The sequence below is a fragment of the Siniperca chuatsi genome, linkage group LG18, assembly GCF_020085105.1.
Source record: "Siniperca chuatsi isolate FFG_IHB_CAS linkage group LG18, ASM2008510v1, whole genome shotgun sequence".
In the NCBI taxonomy this organism is placed as follows: domain Eukaryota; kingdom Metazoa; phylum Chordata; class Actinopteri; order Centrarchiformes; family Sinipercidae; genus Siniperca; species Siniperca chuatsi.
In genome coordinates this window covers 13,514,174-13,533,682 of record NC_058059.1, presented here as the reverse complement: position 1 = coordinate 13,533,682, position 19,509 = coordinate 13,514,174, and the positions used below count along the sequence as shown (strand labels likewise).

Sequence of the window (19,509 nt, the reverse complement as noted above, 5' to 3'; positions counted from 1 at the left end):
ATTCAGAAGTGTATTTGCTAGAAGTGTATTCCATCATAATAAGAGGTTAGAGGGGTGATGAGAGGAGATCCACTTCTTTCAGGCTGGTTGTGGGCGCTAGTATGTTTCTGAATGATTAGATGAATGGTTAAACTATGAACAAAACACAGCATCAGAACGTTTTTTATTGAATAATAAAGTGTGGCTTGTTTATCAGTTAACTGTTACAAGTTCACAGGGACTTGTGTACGAATATTGTCAGAATGCAGCGTAAAGAAAATACAGTAAAGGCTAAGATTTGATCAGTCAGTTAATCAGACAGTGATCAGACCCTATACGAAAAAATAAGTGGATGTGCCATTTGGATATTCCATGTATACTTGTTTTGAATTTATCACATGACCAGCTTTGATACCCTTTGATTATGTTTTTACATTAGTATCAAGTAGGTCTAATGTAGTGAATTCAGTAATTAGGCATATCATTACGTATTTTTCTTCATGTATGTAGTTTGATGATGTTTTAGGAACCCTAGAATTTAACTGTTCTGTTATGTGATAATGAGAGTTAGCAGCGTGCCTTTTATTATCATGACAGTTACAGTGTTTAAACATCTGTGTTGGTAGAAAACTGGATTAACACATTAAGTTATATCACTATTGTTTTCAACTCATTTGAAATATCGATAGATGTTTTTGGTTTGCTACACAAACGAGAACAAATTATTTGGGTGTAAATGTTTTGACAAAATTGAACATGCTGAATGCCATCATGCCATTTCTTTTCTTTTTTTATTCTTTGTTTGAGTGTGTGGTCAAATGGAAACTTGCTGTTGATCCTCTTGTTGTTGTTCTTCAACACTGATCAAGGTAGGCTGACTGGGCTTCCCTTAAAACCAACTGCATATCCACCAGGTGTAGCTTGAAAAAAAAGATATGTTCATATTTTAATCCACAATAATGCATTGGAAAATGCTTTGTTGTCATGATTATTTGATTGTGTCACATAAGTGGTGACAGACCACTTGTAAACTCAGATGTGTGGCTGTAAAAGTATCCACAGTCAAAATGTTATACCTGTGGAATTGGATATTTTGTCGGTGTCGGTGCTTCATCCCTCCCACAATCAGACAGGGTCCCACATTTTGCTACTCCATCCACCCAAAGGCCTTCATAAATTTGGCCTTTGTCAGAATAGTAGAACTTTCCATTACCGTTCTTCTTGCCATCTCGCCAAGTGCCTTCATACCAATTTCCATTTGCTTGAACACAAGTTGGAAAGTCAAATTTTAAAATTCACCATCTTGCCCTACTAAACTATAATCTATTTTAGATTTTAAAAAATATGTGTAAAGCAAAGTTCTCTTACCAAATCGAATGATGCCCTGTCCATGATTCTTATCCTTCATCCACTCTCCCTCATAGATATCTCCACTCTCGTAGTACATCCTTCCCCAGCCATTCCGATGGTCCTCACTCCACTCCCCCTCATAAACTGCTGAGTTATTGTAGAAGTACATCCCATACCCCTAAAGAGATAGAAAAGGATGCAAAATATATCAGAGTGTACATACATGTGTTACAGTGTGCATGTATATATATATCAATTACATACATGCTTCTTTCCATTTTTCCATCCACCACAGTACTTCTTTGCATACTCCTTTGCTGCTGGGAGTAGCACACTGTAGGTACCATATCCATCACGTTTTCCAAATTTCCACTCTCCATTGTAAATGGCACCAGACTTCTTCCAAACCTGAGTTCCCTTCCCTTGAAAAAAATAATAAGCAAACATTTTAGCTATAGTGTATCCAAAGTGTGTTGTGCTTTATAACCAGGCCTTCACAAATTCCTCTGCAGTTTAGTGGAAGCTCACACTAAACAGTATCTCACCATGCTTCTTGCTGTCCTGCCACTCTCCAGTGTATTCATTTCCATTGCCAGAGAAAATTGTGCGCCGCAGTCCACATTTCTGTGACTTGATATCCAACAATGTTGAGAATGGCTGATTTTTTTGAGATTTTTTAATATACGGCATGGCTGGGGCAGGGGTAGCTTGATGAAAACCCTATAACGTAAATAATATGTTATGCCCATGAAACTGTTCGGTTTAGCCTATTTTTCTTCCTATATTAACAATCCCATTACAAGAAGAAAAAAATGACATTGCCCTTCAATGCAGGAGATCAAATTTATAGACACTGTCAGCTAATAGGGCACAAGGAATGTGTGCACATATGAGAAAAGTGAGTTGACTTTTACTAAATACAAAATATTTTAGACAAAAACATCACATAACCTATTCTTGATGTATCATAAATATCATTACAATGTTCTTTTATTGATTTTATAGATATTTTAAAAAGTACTGCAAAAACAAGAAAATAGGGTACAAACTAATGCACACGACCCACACAGATAATGTTAAATATGTTTAAATTAGCAAGTTAGCTACAAGACCATCTAATTCTAGCTATTTAGCTATTATTTACTAGTTACTAGTTAGCGTACGGTAACTTAACACCGGCCAAATTAGGACATCAAAGACTCATTCAAAGCAAAGTACTTGTACCTTAGCGAGGTGTCCAAGCGGATGACTTACTTAAACTCAATCCGCTTGTAAACTAAGGTCATAAAGCTACCGAATAAATTAAGAAAACATGTTGAACAGCTAGCTAGCAGTATAAACTTCACTAGCTAGTGTCCGCATTCGCAACTGAGAAAGCCGAGCATTCGTTGTATCCTAGCAACAGAACTGTGTACTGTAGTTGGTGCAGTGTAAACTAAATTTAAAGTCAATTTCAAATTAGAGTTAAATATGTCTGTGAGACACAGCTGGTGACTTTTTATTTATTTGTTATAGTTTTTTTATTTACTTGTGTATTCTCTTTCAACCATGAGTTCAACCTGGACAGTGTTTTAATACGATGTGCGCATGCTCCGTGCAGCCCTGTTAAAAAAAGCCTTCTGAGTGGACAGTCAGTGTGAGGAGAGACTCGGCGTGAACCTTGTGAAGCCGTTCTCTTCGGTACATCAGCTGCTGTACCACAATGTCCAAACCGAAGTTTCAGACGGAGTGGGAGGAAATTGACGAGGAATATCAACAATTACAGGTGACAGAAAACACTAAAACGAGTACATAATCTATGGTAGATTGCTGGCTTTATCTTGTTGTGGATGGCACTGACAGCCGATACTCTAGTGGCTACGTTAGTTTGGATGGCTCCTTCCTATTCGCCATTCATTCTCAGCCCAGCCGTAGACGCAGCGTTGAGCCAATAACTGCGCTGTTGGTAGCAATATCTGAGGGATATTGAGTATGTTTCACTGGACGTTTATCATCTTTACATCCGTGTGCTAAAGCCGCTAACGTTAGCAGCAGGTTGCTTGTCTTGCTGCTAGTGTGTTATGCGGCTAATGAGCAGCTACAATAACTTAGCTAACCACACAGTGTAACGTTACTAATGTGCGATTGATTAATCTGAAATGGTTGCTACCAAAGTTACTTAGAGGTCGTAAAGGTAACTCCACGTGTTTGTTACTGTTGCTTTGCCTGTGTAAATTATTTCGCAGTCAGTGAATGCATCATCATGCATCATTACCACGCTAGCTCACGTTCGCTAGCTGGCTAACTTGAAACAACAACTGTAAGTAGTCGGTGATAGGAAAGAATACCGTTCACTTTGAGGTATAATATTGCATCATGTGGTCTGTGGTGTTGTGACACGACCGCCCCCTCCTCATTGCCGGTATCAGACATCACAGAAGTGGACCTGTGATGCCATCAAAATTTAAAATCTGGAGCTGCTCCGTAGGGAAAGATGATGAAGGTGACCGTTAACTGTTCAGGGATTTTCTGAAATTAAGCTTACATTTTCTGCTGAATAACTAATGTCAAATATTTCACCTGCACAGAAACAGTCTCCCATTCATAGTTAGTTACTTGCTTCCTTCTAAATTGTATAGTTTTACATCTGTGGCATTTCAGGTTCAAGTCCTAGCTGTGGGTTTGAAGAGACTTGGTACACACTGTTGATTGACCTGTAGTAAACCTTTTGGAATAACACATCCCTTTCATTGGTCACGCATATTAACATTATTGATATGAGAAAACTGCTATGTGATATACATACTGTACATACATAGAAAACACAGTGACTAGTGTGATTAGCTGTCTGTTTGCTTTTCCCCGCGGAAAGGTCAGGACCTATTACTGCTTTTCGGGATGTTGCTAATCTTAAAGCATGGATTGCACAAGGACACAACAGACGAGCAGTAGATCATGCATAGAGTTCACAGCCTCCATCAAACATTTCCCAGAGTCCAGTTTTGTAGCCAGTATTTTTGGGCCAGTATTTTAAAATTTTTACTTTTGGGATTTGCGACCAGATAAAATTCAGTTTGTACTATCCAAGATGGTGTACGTTTAAACAACACTCCCCAAAACACATTTTCTAGCAGCCCTACATTGAAGGAGACAGAAGGTGAAGAAAGTTACAGTAGCTGACAAAACACCTTTGTTCAGGCCACTTCTCCCACTTTAATGGTGAAATGAAACTTTGATTGTGGAAGTCTTTTAACAAAAACCTTTTTTGGTCTTGGATCCTTGACAGTCCCACACTACATGATCCTGCAGATTCTGCATATGTGAATACAAAATGTAAGCAGTTATGTCAAGTAGCGCTGATTGAGGGGGGCAGTGATGCTGAAAGCTGTGGTCTGGGCTACCAGTATGAATGCACATAAACTGGAATATATATTTCACCATACAATACAGTATTATGGGCTGTCTGTGTTCAGACAAAAAGGTCAGACAAGATTTCACAGGGTGAAGCATTACCATCTCCGCTGAAGAGAGACTCTGTTTGCCCAGAACTTAAGATACATTTTCACTTTTTCAAATAAGCTTTCAGGGGAATCTGACAAATGTGATGTATGTTGATTTCTGTATGTGTTGTAATCACCCATCATCAGTGCTTTGTTGTATTTTGACACATTTGTGACTGCATTTCTGTTAATTTGCAGAAAGGAGCATTTGTATGTCTTATTGGCCATCACTGAGAGTCAGCAGACTTTTCTACCCTTGCAAATGGGCTACACTCACTTTGTGTGTTTGTTTGATCGCTAGGAAACTCACAAAATATACAGACAAAAACTTGAGGAGCTCACCAGTCTTCAGGCAACATGCAGCAGCGCCATCAGTAAACAGAGAAAATGCCTAAAAGACCTGAGGCACAGCTTGACCAAGTAAGTAATCTCTGATCAGGACAGAACACTCCAGTTTCTTTTACAGATTGTTTGCTTACACTACAATCAGTATGCTGGTTTATCATAGTCTGGCTCCCTTGTACTGAACAGGCTGTGGAAAGTGTGCATGAAAGTTGATTTTGTCAGCACTCAAGAAAATGGTTGTGGAGCCAAGTCAGCAAGGAGAGGAAACCGTTTACGATTACTCACAGTGACTTTTTGGGAATGATAAGTAGAAAAGGCAGAGTTAATGGTTAAATTATTATTATCTCTATCACTCTGAAACACATCATAAAAGATACTGTGTCTTAGGTCATGGAGAGCTAACATATTCCTCCTCTTGTCTACGTTTCCGCTCATGATCATTTTGTCTCTTCTTCACAGGTGTGCGCAAAAATGTGATGAGAAAGAATTGGAACTGATAATGGACATCAAAACACAAATCAAAGATAAAGAAAATGTGTTCTTTGATATGGAAGCATATTTGCCAAAGAAAAATGGGTCAGTACCTTTTTCATGTTCACAATTTACTCCACATTACAGACAGTGAGTTTTATTTCTCAAATTGTTTTCTGTGTGTGTGTGTGTGTGTGTGTGTGTGTGTGTGTGTGTGTGTGTGTGTGTGTGTGTGTGTTTTCAGGCTGTACCTGAATTTGGTCCTGGGGAACGTGAACGTAACGCTTCTCAGCAACCAGGCAAAGTATGTGAAGTATTCAGCCTTGAGGACATCATGAAAAGACAGGTTTAGTCTCTGGATTTGTGTGTTGTCAGCTCCTCATCTTCTTTTTGTCCTCCATTTATTCACATAGATTTGCCTACAAAGACGAGTATGAGAAGTTCAAGCTTTATATGACAATAATCCTGATGTTTGGAGCAATAACCTGCCTCTTCTTTCTCAACTGTCGGTGAGAGAACTGTTTCCCCCTCAATCATTATTGTTGTCGACTTATTCAAATCTGAAGAGTGGCTCACTGTTTTAATTAATATTTTTAATTTTATTTTTTTCAGAGTCACTGATGAAATCTTCAACTTTTTGTTGGTGTGGTACTACTGCACATTGACCATAAGGGAAAGCATCCTCATGAGCAATGGCTCCAGGTATGTTGTGACCTCAATCCAGAGGCAGTCAGTTGAAACTGTAAAGCTATGATTTGTGTTTTGAAGATGTGCTTGCTGAATTACTGGGTTATCAAACTATAACTCGTTTCACTGCTTTTTTTTTTTTTTTGCTTTCTTCACCTCTTCCTGTGCTCTTCTTATTCTTTTCAGGATCAAAGGTTGGTGGGTGTCTCACCATTATGTATCCACCTTTCTGTCAGGTGTGATGCTTACCTGGTGAGTTTTTGTCCTTGATTTCATAGTGTCACATTGTTTCAGCAATGATATTTGAGCTTTTGTACAAACACGTACAGGTTAGCGACTGCAAAGGCAATAAAAGCTACAGTTTCTTCTTTCTGTTTTTGTTTAAACTTGTCTTGTTACAGGCCAGAGGGGCCCATGTATCAGATGTTCAGAAGCCAGTTCCTTGCTTTCTCCATATATCAAAGTAAGAATTTTATCTGTTAACTACACTTGGAACAAAATGTGTGTATTTGTTACATTGTCGTGTACGTACAGAATGATGTTCGCTCTCTTGAATTTCAGGTGTCAAAAGTTAATGCTGTTTGGGTCATAACCAGAAACATTTTTATTGATTCTGTTCAGATTGGGGTATGATGTAATTTTATCAAATCTGGATCCATTGTCGAATCTTCTCATAGTATGTTTGTGGGACCATTTCCCAGTTAAAATAATTAACTGTGATCATTTTTTTAGCGTACCCAAACATGAGCTGGTTGTATTGGCAATAACAGGTGGTTCATTCTCAAAAGCAGCAGTAACTTTTTCCTTTGGTGTGATGTATGTTAGTTAAAACAGGGAACATGTAGTCCCTACTTTGTTGTGAGTACCTTGTAGCAAAAATCGCAGGTTTTTTGTTGACTTTGGTCACATGTAGCCATACCTTGTTACCAATTATTTACTAGACTGACAGTACATGACAGAGTGCCTCAAATGTTCCAGACGCTTGTCTGTGGGACACCAGCTGTGGAAGATAAAGGAGAATTATTGTTGTTACATATGTATCTTTGTGTTCTGATTCATACTGTATTTTCTTTTTAACAAATGAATATCTGAATGTAGGGCTGCAACTAATCATTATTTTCATTCATCTGCCAATTATTTTCTTGACTAATTGATAAATAGTTTGTCTATAAAATGTCAGAAAATAGTGAAACTTGCCCATTATAATTCCAAGGTGAGGTCTTCAGATGTCTTGACTATCTGACCAAAAGTCCAAACACCAAAGATAGTCAGTTTACAGTGATAAGAATCAAAGAAAAGCAGCCACTTCTTGGAGAAGCTGCAACCACAGAAATGTTGGTATTTTTGCTTGAAAAAGGACTGAAACTATTTATCGATTCTCAGAATAGTTGCTGGATTAATTATCTGTCGACCGACTAATAACTGATTAAATCGTTTCAGTTGTACTTGAATGTTTTGTATGTTGCTCTTTGCTAATAAAAAAAAGAGGAGATAGGAGAATAATTAACTCTGAAAGGTTTTTAATCTGTCTTTTTTTTTTTTTTCTTAACCAAAATCAAAACAGATGACAGAACCCAACTCCAAATAAAATATCTAAGCGGGGAGGTGCTGAGGTTCCCCCAGTGACAGAAATGTAGAAAAATTAACAACATTGTTTGAGACAGTTTTCCCATTTCAGATGCTGTCGTTCTGTTACACCACGGTATGATGAGCAGGCCAAGGTGTGGTTCTCCTGCAACATAGTGTGATTTAAATACAGTATAAACATGTTTTAGAGGAAGTGAACACCAGGGAAGGGGACTGAACCTTCCTCATACTAACGTCTGACACTAAATGGACTCGATTTCATTGGACGTAATTAGACATAAGGATCTTGGTGAATGACGATCTTATTAATTAAGGACGTGAATCATGTTTCGTAGATGCTTCACTGCTCGCCTGCTGATATTAGTTACATTCATAATAAAAAAAAGTTGTTTTGTGAAAAATGTCTTGTAATCAGAATACAGAAGTGAAGTCATTTCACACGCTGGTGGTTACAGTTCGTATATATCACATGTAGACTCACGACGTGACAACTGATGCGATGGGGCTCTCTGGTTGGGGTTTTGGCTGATAAGTCAAATGTTTAAACAGACAGATGGTCATTTAAAAAAAAAAAAAAAGCCTCACCTAACAAATTCAGCTAAAACTGACACAATGAGGCTCCTTTGTTTTGTTTGTTTTGAGGACAAAATGACCCCATTTCAGTGTGCAAAGCTTCACGTCACAGGCTGCTATTGACTTTTTTTTTTTGTTTGTTTGTTTTTATTCTATTTTATGGGTTGGTAACCGCTGACAAGCTGATGCTAGTCCTCAAAAATAATTTTCCTTTCCAGCACTGAGACATGAATTTGAACATCTGAAGCTAATTGATCTGTTCAGTGTTGACTGTGGTGTAATCTGCAAACCATTTGTCCTCCAGGCTTTGTCCAGTTCCTCCAGTATTACTACCAGAGCGGCTGCTTGTACAGGCTGCGAGCTTTAGGAGAGAGAAATCAGCTGGACCTCACAGTGGGTAAGTTGTAAGCTATTTTTGGTGGTAGTCATTTCAATCGTTTGAACTCTTGAGCCATCTGCAACACCATGTCTGGAAAAATAGGGCAAAGGTGAGAGATGGAGGCAGTTGTTAACATCAATGTGCTGCCACGCAGATGTCAGAGCAACTTGAGTAAGGCCACACTGATGACAGATTGTTGTGTAGAGACGACTGAGTAACAACAACAGTGGAGTATTCTGTGTCAGGTTGTCCTAAGGTCACTTGTGTCTCCGCAGAGGGATTTCAGTCCTGGATGTGGAGAGGCCTCACTTTTCTTTTGCCATTCCTCTTTTTTGGCCATGTAAGTCAAAACTTCACTTTTTTTTTTCTACTTTTGTTTAATATCAAACTACAGCTTGAGGAGAGTGCATTGTTTGATCTGTGTTGAGTGCATGAAAAGAGATGTGTTATTTTTAAGAGCACACAATTGCACAAATGTAGCATTTTTAAGAGACTGCATCAGCTGAGGAGAAACATGTGGATCAAAGCGAAATTTGCTTGTGCAGCAACATTATGGAAGATAATGCGTCCTCTTCCTTCACAGTTTTGGCAGCTGTACAACTCAGTGACTCTGTTTCGCTTGGGAGGACGTGAGGACTGTAAGGAGTGGCAGGTAAGGATAACAGTGGCAGATCCACTGCTTAAAAGCGAAGAGACGTGTCGAGACGGAGTAACAAAGGAGAAAGTTTGATTGGCTTTTTTTTTTTTTAAATCATTTGTGGAGCCTGTCTTGTCCACACAAGCACATTTGAGGTCACAGTCAGAGTTTGCGATATGAGTTGGCAACTGAAGTCAAAAGAAGTTTGTTTGTTTAAAAGAAGTAGTTTGAAGTCTGATGTAGTGTTTGAAAGAATTTTATCCCCACCTACTTAACATGTCGGCGCCCTTCAGCATTTCGAAATACAGACATAGCTACAGTTATAAAAATGCATGTTATGACTTGTCTTGAAATAAAACTTCTTTTTGTCCTTTTTCTTTCAGGTATTTATGCTGGCACTGACATTTCTCGTCCTATTCCTGGGAAATTTCCTCACTACGTTAAAAGTTGTCCACCAAAAATTTCAGAAAAACCAGGAAAAGGTGCAAAAAAATGACTGAGACAAAAACTCACTGAAGACACCTCAGATTCTTACAAGCGGCCAGTAATTTTGAAGCAACACGCACAATCGCTTGATAGACTGACCACGGTACGATCATGCCGGGAGAAGACAAAGCTGAAAACCTCTGTTTCTCTCAGGCTTTGATGACAGCAGTAGCGTCCAGCCAAAGTGTCTGGCCAACAGGCTTTTGCTTTCTAGTGACTCATCGTCGGTGTCGCTGCACAAGTTGGTCACGCCACAAAGTGGCGTTCACCTGATACAGTTTGGCGCTTTACCCTGTACATAAAAAGCGAGTGGACAGAATGTGTTTTATTTGGGTGTTTGTGTCAGTGCATGAATCTTGTCAGAGAGCCTTTTGTTCAAATCATATGCAACTAAAAGAGGGCGGGTAGCATCGATTTAACAGTACAGAATACAGTTTGCCTTTTGAAGACCTAAAGTCTGTCATGTACATACTTCAAACTTCTGTGAAGTAGTAATTGTCAAACTGTCTCCAGCTTGAAGAAAATTGTTCAACTTGGCACTGCGTTTCATTTCTTGAATTATCTAACTTTTTTTTATGTGTAGTTCTCAACCTTCTGTTGTGCTATTTCACTACTAACCAGTATTTTTTTTTTTTTTTTTTTTTTTTTTTTTTTACTAGATTTTTGTTTTTGGAGATGATAAATGTAGGTCTACAACTTCAGAAAACATAAACCTGACACTTGACTGCCCAAAATGACTTCAAATTCAGAAACAAATCTCCTTCTGGTGTATTTTGTCCGTCAAGTCAGTTTCAGCTGTTTTTGCTGTTTTCCTCGATACAAGGGAACTCAACACTGTTTCTCCCTTCAGACAGCAGTTACAAAAGCCATAATTTTTTTTTTTTTGTATGATCGAACGCTGATAAACTCAGTTATCTGGCAAAGTCACATGAACGCAGACATAAAAACTTGTACTGTATTTACTAAAATACGGTTGTTCCCAGTGAGGATTAAAGGAGGTTTTCATGTGAACTCGGCGGTTACGCTTTTATGTTCTCATTAACATAATGCTAACAAATTGTAATACATAATGTAAATCTTGCTTCGAGCTTATTAAACATTATATCACAAAGCCCTGATATGAGAAGTTCAAAGTTAGTTTAACACTTGAAGAAAAACAACATACTATTAATTCCCATCTTATGTGATGTTGCAGAAATGTATTTTGATCAAATGCTGCTATTGGAGCTAGTACTGTAGGACTAGATACAGAACGATGATTAAAACGTGCTGGATTATGGGGGTTTTTTTTCTAATAATTAAAAAAAAAAAATCTTTAAAATCTAATTCCAATCAACATACTAAATAAAATATTTGTATGAATTTACTTATGGCCAAATCTGGAGCTTTTGCTCTTCACTGTAGTGTAGTCTGGTTCGTGTTTCATGCTTGTTTGAAAGTATAACAAAAGGGGTGTTTTGGGGGTTTGGGGTTTTTTTTCAAGCAAAAGTTCAGATGGGTTCAGATGAACAGGTGTAGTTGTAGTGTCAGGTCTCTAATGCCTTATTCTCCCTTCAGCCTGTCGCAGCAACAAAAATGTATTTTGAAACATCAAAAGATAGTAGCGTTACATTTCTGTCATTTCCCACAAAGCAACCGTGCTGAAGAGAATCCTAATATTTATGTATTACTTTTATTGAGGGAAAATTGAAGCATGTTTGAGTTACAGACCAAAATGTTACATATGATGCGAGAGCTGCCAGAATGCACAAAACAACTTGATTTCCTCATTTTTATGATGTAGCTGATGTTAAACAATGTTTTCATGGTTCATTTCAAGACTGTAACTGGTGCCTGAGTATGATCAGTAACGAGACAATTTCTCAATCTGTGTACATTGTTGTTAAAAAAAATATATTAATAATTAAACACCTAATTTAAAAAAAAACTGTAGCTATTTCTGTGTTTCTTGTGCACTGAGACAGAAAATAATTGTATTTATTTCAGTGTTGTATCTTCAATTTACAGTGTGGCCCAAATACCTAACTTGTGCAGCCATTGTGCACATTCAGTCTTTCCAACACTAGTGGGCGCTGTTGGTAAAGCTAAGAGCCCTGCCTCAAGTTGACACAGCTCCAAAACAAATTCAGTGTTATGTTTTACTAGAAATGAACTAACCCTGTTGGGTGTTGATCAAGATTGTTTTGTTTTTTCCCTGCAAGACTGTTAAAGCTACAGTACCATGATATATTGAATTTCAACAACTATTTTGTCTGGGAATGTGTTATCTAACAGCTGTTTTTAAAGCAGATCTTAAGCACATTTTAATTTAAAAAATCCAAGTTGACAATACAAGAACTAACTGTAGATATAAATGTTTTAATAAAATACTCTGGTTTGGAAACAGTACAAAATGTTCTGTCAGGAAAAAAAATATAAAAATACTAAAAATGAAATTTCTCATACAAAAGTGAAAGTACATTTCAAGTTGTACACCACTTTGGAAAATCTCCACACTGCTGCAACTTCTTGCAAAATTGTCCTTCCTGCTACAACATTAGTCATTTTCTTGTGACAGTAAAGGGAGATTTGCTGGTGATTCAGTGGGGCCCAAACTTACAGGGACTGATGAGTACTAGAAGCATACAGCTGTTTGGAGTGAAGTCCTCAAGCCTCTGTCCTTTTGACTTCACAAAACGACACATTTCTTCCTCCTATAGTTCCTTTGTTTTCGATTGAAGGCCAAAGTTCTTTTGGTGGCCTCTCTGAAAACGTCTTCCACGTTCTCCTGATACTTTGCTGAACACTCGAGGTAGAGCTCCGCGTTCATCTGCTGCCGGGTCTCCTCACCCTACATCCCAACCCAACATTAACACCAGGAATTAGACTGTATGACTGTGATAAACAGGCGATAAGTAAAGAAACATGTACATTTTGAAGGCATCTGTTATTGCATTGAAACTGTAGTACAAGTAAATGTGGTTGTAGGTTCTGGTTAGGGTACTTCCTCTTGCATAGGCCTATGTTGTTGTTTTTTATACATCACAAAATGCCTGCGCACTTCTTCTTGCCTTACCTGTGTGTAAGTGATGGGAGCCTGATTCATGGCCTTGAGCTTCCTTGCACACTCTTTATCCTTCCTGAGGTCAGTCTTGCAGCCAATCAGGATGACCGGAGTGTCGTGACAGAAGTGCTTCACCTCTGGGTACCACTGGGTGAACAAAATAAGAATTTAAGGATCTTGAGTCATTGTATGTCTTACATGTACTTGTGTTATGCTTCAGTATTGCACTCTTTGACAGCACACTATTTGTAAGCAGCACTGAGAAGAGAGAGTCCCAGCACAACACTGAGTCCCCGCTGCACGCATGGGGGTCAATGTCCACATGCAGGTTCAGCTGCATGAGTTAATCATAGCTAAAAGAATGCAGCCAACAACAACATACCAGACTCTAACAATCATTTACAAACTGAAATTTGAACTGTAAACTGAAACTCCAGTTAAATGCTGACATTCTTGTTTCATTGAACCTGCGTGTGTAACTTGGCACATTGTTAATGCACCATAGAAATGATTACCTTTATCAGGACGTTCTCAAAGCTAGTGGGGTTGGTCACATCAAAGCAGACTAAAATCAGATTGGCTTCTTGGTATGAAAGCGGCCGTAGTCGGTCATAGTCATCCTGTCCTGAAACAACGAAGGCATACAAGACGTGTTAGCTGATAAATGTAAAAGTCTAAACAAAAACTGGTCTTAGCAACAGCCTGAACATACAGATATGGCGTATGTGGCAAAGTTAGGGTGTGAAACCACATCCTGGCTTCAGTTTCCTTTTCTGCTGATGCAAGGAACCCTGCTGCAATTGTACAAAAGATAATCTGCCAAAACTGTCTGTCACTGGTTTTCCTGAGAATGACTGACTTGAAAAACTGTTCAGTTCACATGGGAACTTAATGTTTTATGCCCCACAGAAATACAGAAGTTTCTGAAATACATAATTTTAGAGTGGGATCAAGCTGGGTATTGTTTAAATCGATACTGGTGCCAAATCAATACCTCAGTCCAGGTATAACTAATACAAAATAGTAAGGCTTTCGATACCCTTATGTGCCAAATATGAAAACATTTTTCTTCAAAAACCTGGAGTGTTTATATTTTTAAACCCAAATAACTGTGTAAGACCTTTACCTAAATAACATACTAATAACTAATATCAACAAAAGTAGGAAATAAAATCTGCCTTTAACTTTAACTTAACTTCCAGTATGTGACACTTTTCTAACTCTTTTCTAATGAGTCTGACTCTAATATTGGTCGATGGCTAAAATAAAAATACAGTTATGGTGAACATATAAAGTAATTTAAAGCACATGTTTAGCATAAAATCAGGACAAATAAGGAGATTTTACTTGTTATATGTTTTTTGCTTATTTGTGAAGTAAGTTTGCACTAGATTTGCCTCAAAAGTTGATTCCATAACAGCTTGTTAGTAGTTACTAATGTACAAACAGTTGGTTAGTTCCTGAAAGATGGTGTTGATGATGCGCTGATTGACCTTTACCACTTCCTCTGTGTCTTTCCGTGTCAGAACAACACGAATAAAGACGGAACACACAGTGGGAGGATGTCTGAATGTTAATATCTTAAAAGATAGAAAACTAACCCCCTCCCGATATCTCTCCACATAAATGTACTGTACTGACACTAAAAAATGAATCAAGGAGGTTCAACATGGAGGTGATTTTTGATAAAGAGTCTTACCAGCTGTGTCATACAGGTTGAGCATTATCTCTTTTCCTCCGAGAGAGATAGTGGTGACATATTTTTCGAACACTGATGGCGCATATTTCTGTTTTAAACACACAAGAGAAAGATGTCCATTTTATGATACAGCTATATTGTGTATTTAATAATCTTTCATATTTCTGCCCATTTATAAGTTATAACATTTTATTTATTAGTGAACTCTATAATATTAGGAGATGCAGCTCACTTTGTTTAGTTTTTTTTTTTTACTAAATTTGGATTGAGAGAAGGGCTGATATGTTCAATGTTCAACGTTATTAGAGTCTTTCACAGTTATGGTCAGAAAAACATATCTGTACTACTAAATTAATATACAATTAATTAACATGAATTAATAATATTAAGAGATGAGGTACTACATGACATGCAAGCTTTTCTTACCTCTGGAAAATCACCTTTAGCATAAACCATCAGAAGTGATGTTTTCCCGCAGCCTCCATCTCCCACTATCACAATTTTAAGTTGGTCTCCTTTTTTTGTGGTACCATTACCAGTCCCAGCACCGTTTTGTGTCATTTCGCCTCCAAACGATCAAACAGGTGCCAGGCAGGACGGGGCTGAAGAAACTCCCTCCAGATTTAAGTTAAATACATGGCAAAGTCTGATGAATCTATATTTGGAAAGGCTGAGATGATGTACAGGCAGTGTCAAGAGAGAGGAACAGACATGCCTCATGCTTTACCAGGTAGCTCGCTCTGTTCACCACTTCCTGTTCCTGTCATACTGAGGCTGTTTCCAGTTGACCCCCTACACTTGTCTCCTGTCTTATTATCAGTCTGCTCACTGAGAGCATCTCAGGCTAAGAATATGCTGCAGCTGAGTTGCACATGTGGAGCAGTTGAGTCCAGCTGCTCCTACTTCCTCTATTGCATGTGCATGCCTGTTTCATTTTATGGGTGGGTACTCAATCTGAAGCACTGCCTCCATCGACAGAAGTGTGCGTGTGAAATAACACTAAAAATGTCCTAGATTCTTGTCGGTGAAGTCATTAATGTGTGTGTGGAGATGCTCTGATGGCCACTCCCTCTTCTTCTTAGATGAAACACAAATTATAATAATAAACCACCCACCCACCCTTTTCATTGTCAGGCGTGGATGTTTGAATCCACATGGAATAATCCTTTAATGGTAATTCATTAAATGTCAGTCTAATATATGTGGTATTCCATGCTCATGATGATTGACCAAAAATACTCACTTTACTTCCCAGGAAACCAAAATTTCTGAGGAACAGAAATTGTAATTGATTATATAAAATTCAAGTCTTAGCCTTAAAATAAACCTCAGGCAACTGTGCGACCAGTCTATATGCTGAATCTAATCATGCAATACATACATGCATTTGATAGAAACAGTGTTCTGGTGTTTACTCCTGTATTTTCCTTTTTAATGTGATCATTTTGAATCCCCAGGGGTATTCTACAAACCAGATGTCAGTCACACTTCTTTGTTCAGTCTGTTTGGCTGAACACAGCAGTGACATCACAGATTGGGCGTCAGGACAAACTATTCTCTCTCTTGTCCCAGGGTGCAATGTACGGACATCTTATCTTAAGCAACAAACTAATTACGTGAGCAAAATAAAAGTGGAGAAAACATTTGGAGGTACAGTACGTTACCTTACTATAAGGTGAAAACATTGTACGTGCTGTTTTTAAATGGGAGGCTGAGGGTGTATGAGGCAGACAGGCTGCTTTAGGGCATGAGGAATAGCTTCTCAGTGTTTAAAGTAGGGTTAGATGGTGAGCCAGATGTGGTGTATAATGATCAAAAGCAACTGGACATGCACTGTAGTCTTATAAATTCAGTCCAGTTGCCTTTGAGTTACTGGATATCAAATGGCCTGGATGAATTTTCATGGACATTACATACAAATTATATTTTAACATTAGGCTTGGGAATAGCCTGTTTCAGCCTTGTCGATGATTGCAAATTACAGAAATCTGATGTAGGAAGGTTACAGTGGGTGTTAGGAGAGAGAGCAGAACATAGAGAATGAGCCGGAATACACAAACATGTTGAGTTTACTCAGATTCATTGAGTCTCTGGTCTGGAACATTTTCTCTGTCATAAAGGCAGTCGAACTCAAACTGCGGTAAGCTACAAAGTAAAATTTCAGTGATCACTGGTGGGGAAATATGCAGTTAGTGGGTAGGAGTGATGAAAATTGAGGCAAGCTGTCCCTTTAAGAGGATAAGCTGACACTGCCCTTTATTTTGCCTATTTTAAGAAAACACATCTTTCAAGTATTTTGCCTGAATACACACACATACATTTACTGTAATAAATAAAAGGGAATTTAACCTAAAACAAGACTGCAAATTGCCTCTACAGCCATTTCACCCTGCAGCATGAATTATGTTCATTGTGTATTTTAGTGTAGAATGGGTCTATTATGTCATGTCAGTCTAAAATAGTGCTTTAAATATGGGCCTAAAAGTTAAAAATTGCAATGCAAGTCCAACAAAAAAAAAATGCAACCTGCTTCAGTTTCCACAACAACAAATCATAAAAATGAGTGTATAGTCTATTTATTCAAACATCTCAGAAACACAGACAGGTGATAAAATTGCCAAGTAAAAGAGACTAAATCACAAAACCATACTGTGGAATCTTACACTAATAATACACTAGACATGCAAATATGTAAGAGCTAGAAAGAAGAAAAGCCAACGGTTTAAGTAAAATAAGTACAGTACCACCAATCTGCATGAAAAATCCTTGAATAAGCGAGTTTACCCATAAATACACACACACAAAAAACACAAAGCGGCGAGGAAACCTGATTTGATTCAGTTAACAATCCGTCAGAATAAAAGTCTGAACATAAAAAGAAAGAAAGGAAGGACATACATCAGTTTGACTCCACAGAAATAGCCACACACCGTTCTCATGTGTCCCATATGCTTCTACAATACGGTATGGTGTAGCACAAGCTATGAAAAATGCCTGTATAAAAATAAAAGAGTGCTTGTTTGACTTACAAGGTGAAACTGGCAGCCTAACATGTGAATAACGTAGCCTATAAAAAGATATTTAAAAATGTCCTGTAGGTGTACAAAATATCCATACGTGTACAGCCCATTTTCATCAATTAATGAACAAAGAACAATTGTCAAAAATAGTTTTTCGCCGTGCAGAGACAGCTGTCCAGCAGGAGAGAGGCCAATCCGCTGTGTGGAATATTCCAGTCTGTCAGCGGCGCGCAAAGCTGAATGGCGCAACCCACCGGGGAGGGTTTTTTGTTTTTTTAAACAAAGGCCTATAAATTACCTCATAGGCGGATATGAACGCAAAATGTTCATCTTTGTTACACACATAAAAACCTTCTTCACTATTTTGTCTCCATTGCACTAGGAGGGGTGGTGGGGGCGGAGGGGGTCTAGAAAGCAGGGTTGGAGAGAGAGGAATGCTGTCTACAGCCTCGTGACCTGCAAATGGAGGAACGTGCGCACTTGGCAGCCGGATCTAGGAGTGGATAACAAGAAAAACAGGCCTCGACTACGATTTTGTGCGTCCTTATACACACGCTCATAAGCCAAAAAAGTGTGTGTAACAGACACTATAGTGGCGCAGCTGAAACACAAACCGCAAACGCATGCGAATACCCCCCACTATTTTTAACTCCATTACTGAATAAAATATTTTGTATTATCTGATCTTCAGCACTTCAAACACTCGATGCTGCTGATCCGCCGGTCTTTGTCTCGAGCCACAGAGAGCACGCGCGGAAGCCCCCCAGTGTTACTTTAACCCCGATACAAAACAACGGGGCTGCTGTAGAGGATTCCTGATGACCTTATATGGCAGTGTGGGGGTGCAGCAACACGCTCGAGCTCTCATGGCAACCGTCCAGAGCTCTCGGATTACTGCCGTTGCCAGGGCGAGTCAGCCCAGCAACCGACAGCCTGAATACGCCACCTTCTTTACCCACACTGTCGACTGTTTTTCTTCTCTTTTTTTAAACTTCATGTTAAACATACACCCTTTCGAGTAAAATCACCAAGGTGTCGGTCGGTTTGAAGACTTCCTGTTGAATCACCGAGAAACGTCCTCGGAAAAAAAACTGCACTCTCCCCGAGTGAACGAGCCTCACCCAGTTATGGCGCAGCAACATTTTACAGCACAGTGCTCTCCTTTGTCTGTAAAGAAGCCATTTTGAGACAAGAGAACAGCAGAGAAACCATGTGTAGCCTACATATCACCAAAAGGTCTCTTTGGACAAAGGGAAGCAGTGAAATATAGCCTACAAGATTTCTCCCCATAAGATTTCTTTGCTCGTTTAAGACTTGGATTACATGTTTTGAATACTAACTGTAAGTTTGCAATACCACTCTAAAACATACTGGTTACAGTTCAATTTTACAATAAGTCAATATAGTTTTGCTGATAACGTTTTAAACCACAGTTAGTTATTGTTCATGTTGTCTGTCCTCTATTAGAATACTTACATGTAGACATATAAACTGGCAAATTAAGTGAAATAGCTCAAAATCCATTACCTTTTCAAAACAACATTTCCTTGTGGTTTTTACATGATGTAGCTCAGTAAGAAATGTCGAAATGGAAGAGGTTATACTTGACTGCAATCCTGTCTTCAAGGAGAGAGAGGAGATGGTTTGCATATTGCCCACACAGATGATGCTTGAAGATGCATATTCGCTGGCTGAGAGGCAATGCCTACCACTGATCAAAAAGTTTTCAAAAGAGCTCTCTATCTTTCGTGCTAATGGATTCCTTCCTTTTCAG

At 38.6% G+C, this 19,509-nt stretch overlaps 3 protein-coding genes across 3 annotated transcripts; 1 reads left to right on the top strand and 2 right to left on the bottom strand.

Moving 5' to 3' along the window:
• Positions 1-146: 146 nt before the first annotated feature.
• On the bottom strand, positions 147-2,713 carry morn3 (MORN repeat containing 3). The gene is made up of 6 exons (XM_044174864.1): positions 2,554-2,713; positions 1,875-2,049; positions 1,594-1,751; positions 1,348-1,507; positions 1,056-1,240; positions 147-899 (listed from the first exon to the last, which is right to left on the bottom strand). Exons 2-6 carry the CDS (start codon positions 2,017-2,019, stop codon positions 834-836), a joined length of 714 nt encoding a protein of 237 aa, XP_044030799.1. The 5' UTR covers positions 2,020-2,049; positions 2,554-2,713; the 3' UTR covers positions 147-833.
• Positions 2,714-2,924: 211 nt separating this feature from the next.
• On the top strand, positions 2,925-11,900 carry tmem120b (transmembrane protein 120B). Its single transcript, XM_044174861.1, has 12 exons — positions 2,925-3,094; positions 5,110-5,228; positions 5,613-5,729; positions 5,869-5,928; positions 6,038-6,133; positions 6,237-6,326; positions 6,498-6,563; positions 6,713-6,774; positions 8,776-8,868; positions 9,126-9,190; positions 9,434-9,502; positions 9,871-11,900. The coding sequence occupies exons 1-12, from the start codon at positions 3,032-3,034 to the stop codon at positions 9,985-9,987; spliced, it is 1,017 nt and encodes a 338-aa protein (XP_044030796.1). The 5' UTR covers positions 2,925-3,031; the 3' UTR covers positions 9,988-11,900.
• rhof (ras homolog family member F) lies at positions 11,627-15,475 on the bottom strand. Its single transcript, XM_044174867.1, has 5 exons — positions 15,142-15,475; positions 14,716-14,803; positions 13,532-13,641; positions 13,029-13,163; positions 11,627-12,803 (listed from the first exon to the last, which is right to left on the bottom strand). The coding sequence occupies exons 1-5, from the start codon at positions 15,274-15,276 to the stop codon at positions 12,642-12,644; spliced, it is 630 nt and encodes a 209-aa protein (XP_044030802.1). The 5' UTR covers positions 15,277-15,475; the 3' UTR covers positions 11,627-12,641.
• Positions 15,476-19,509: the final 4,034 nt, after the last annotated feature.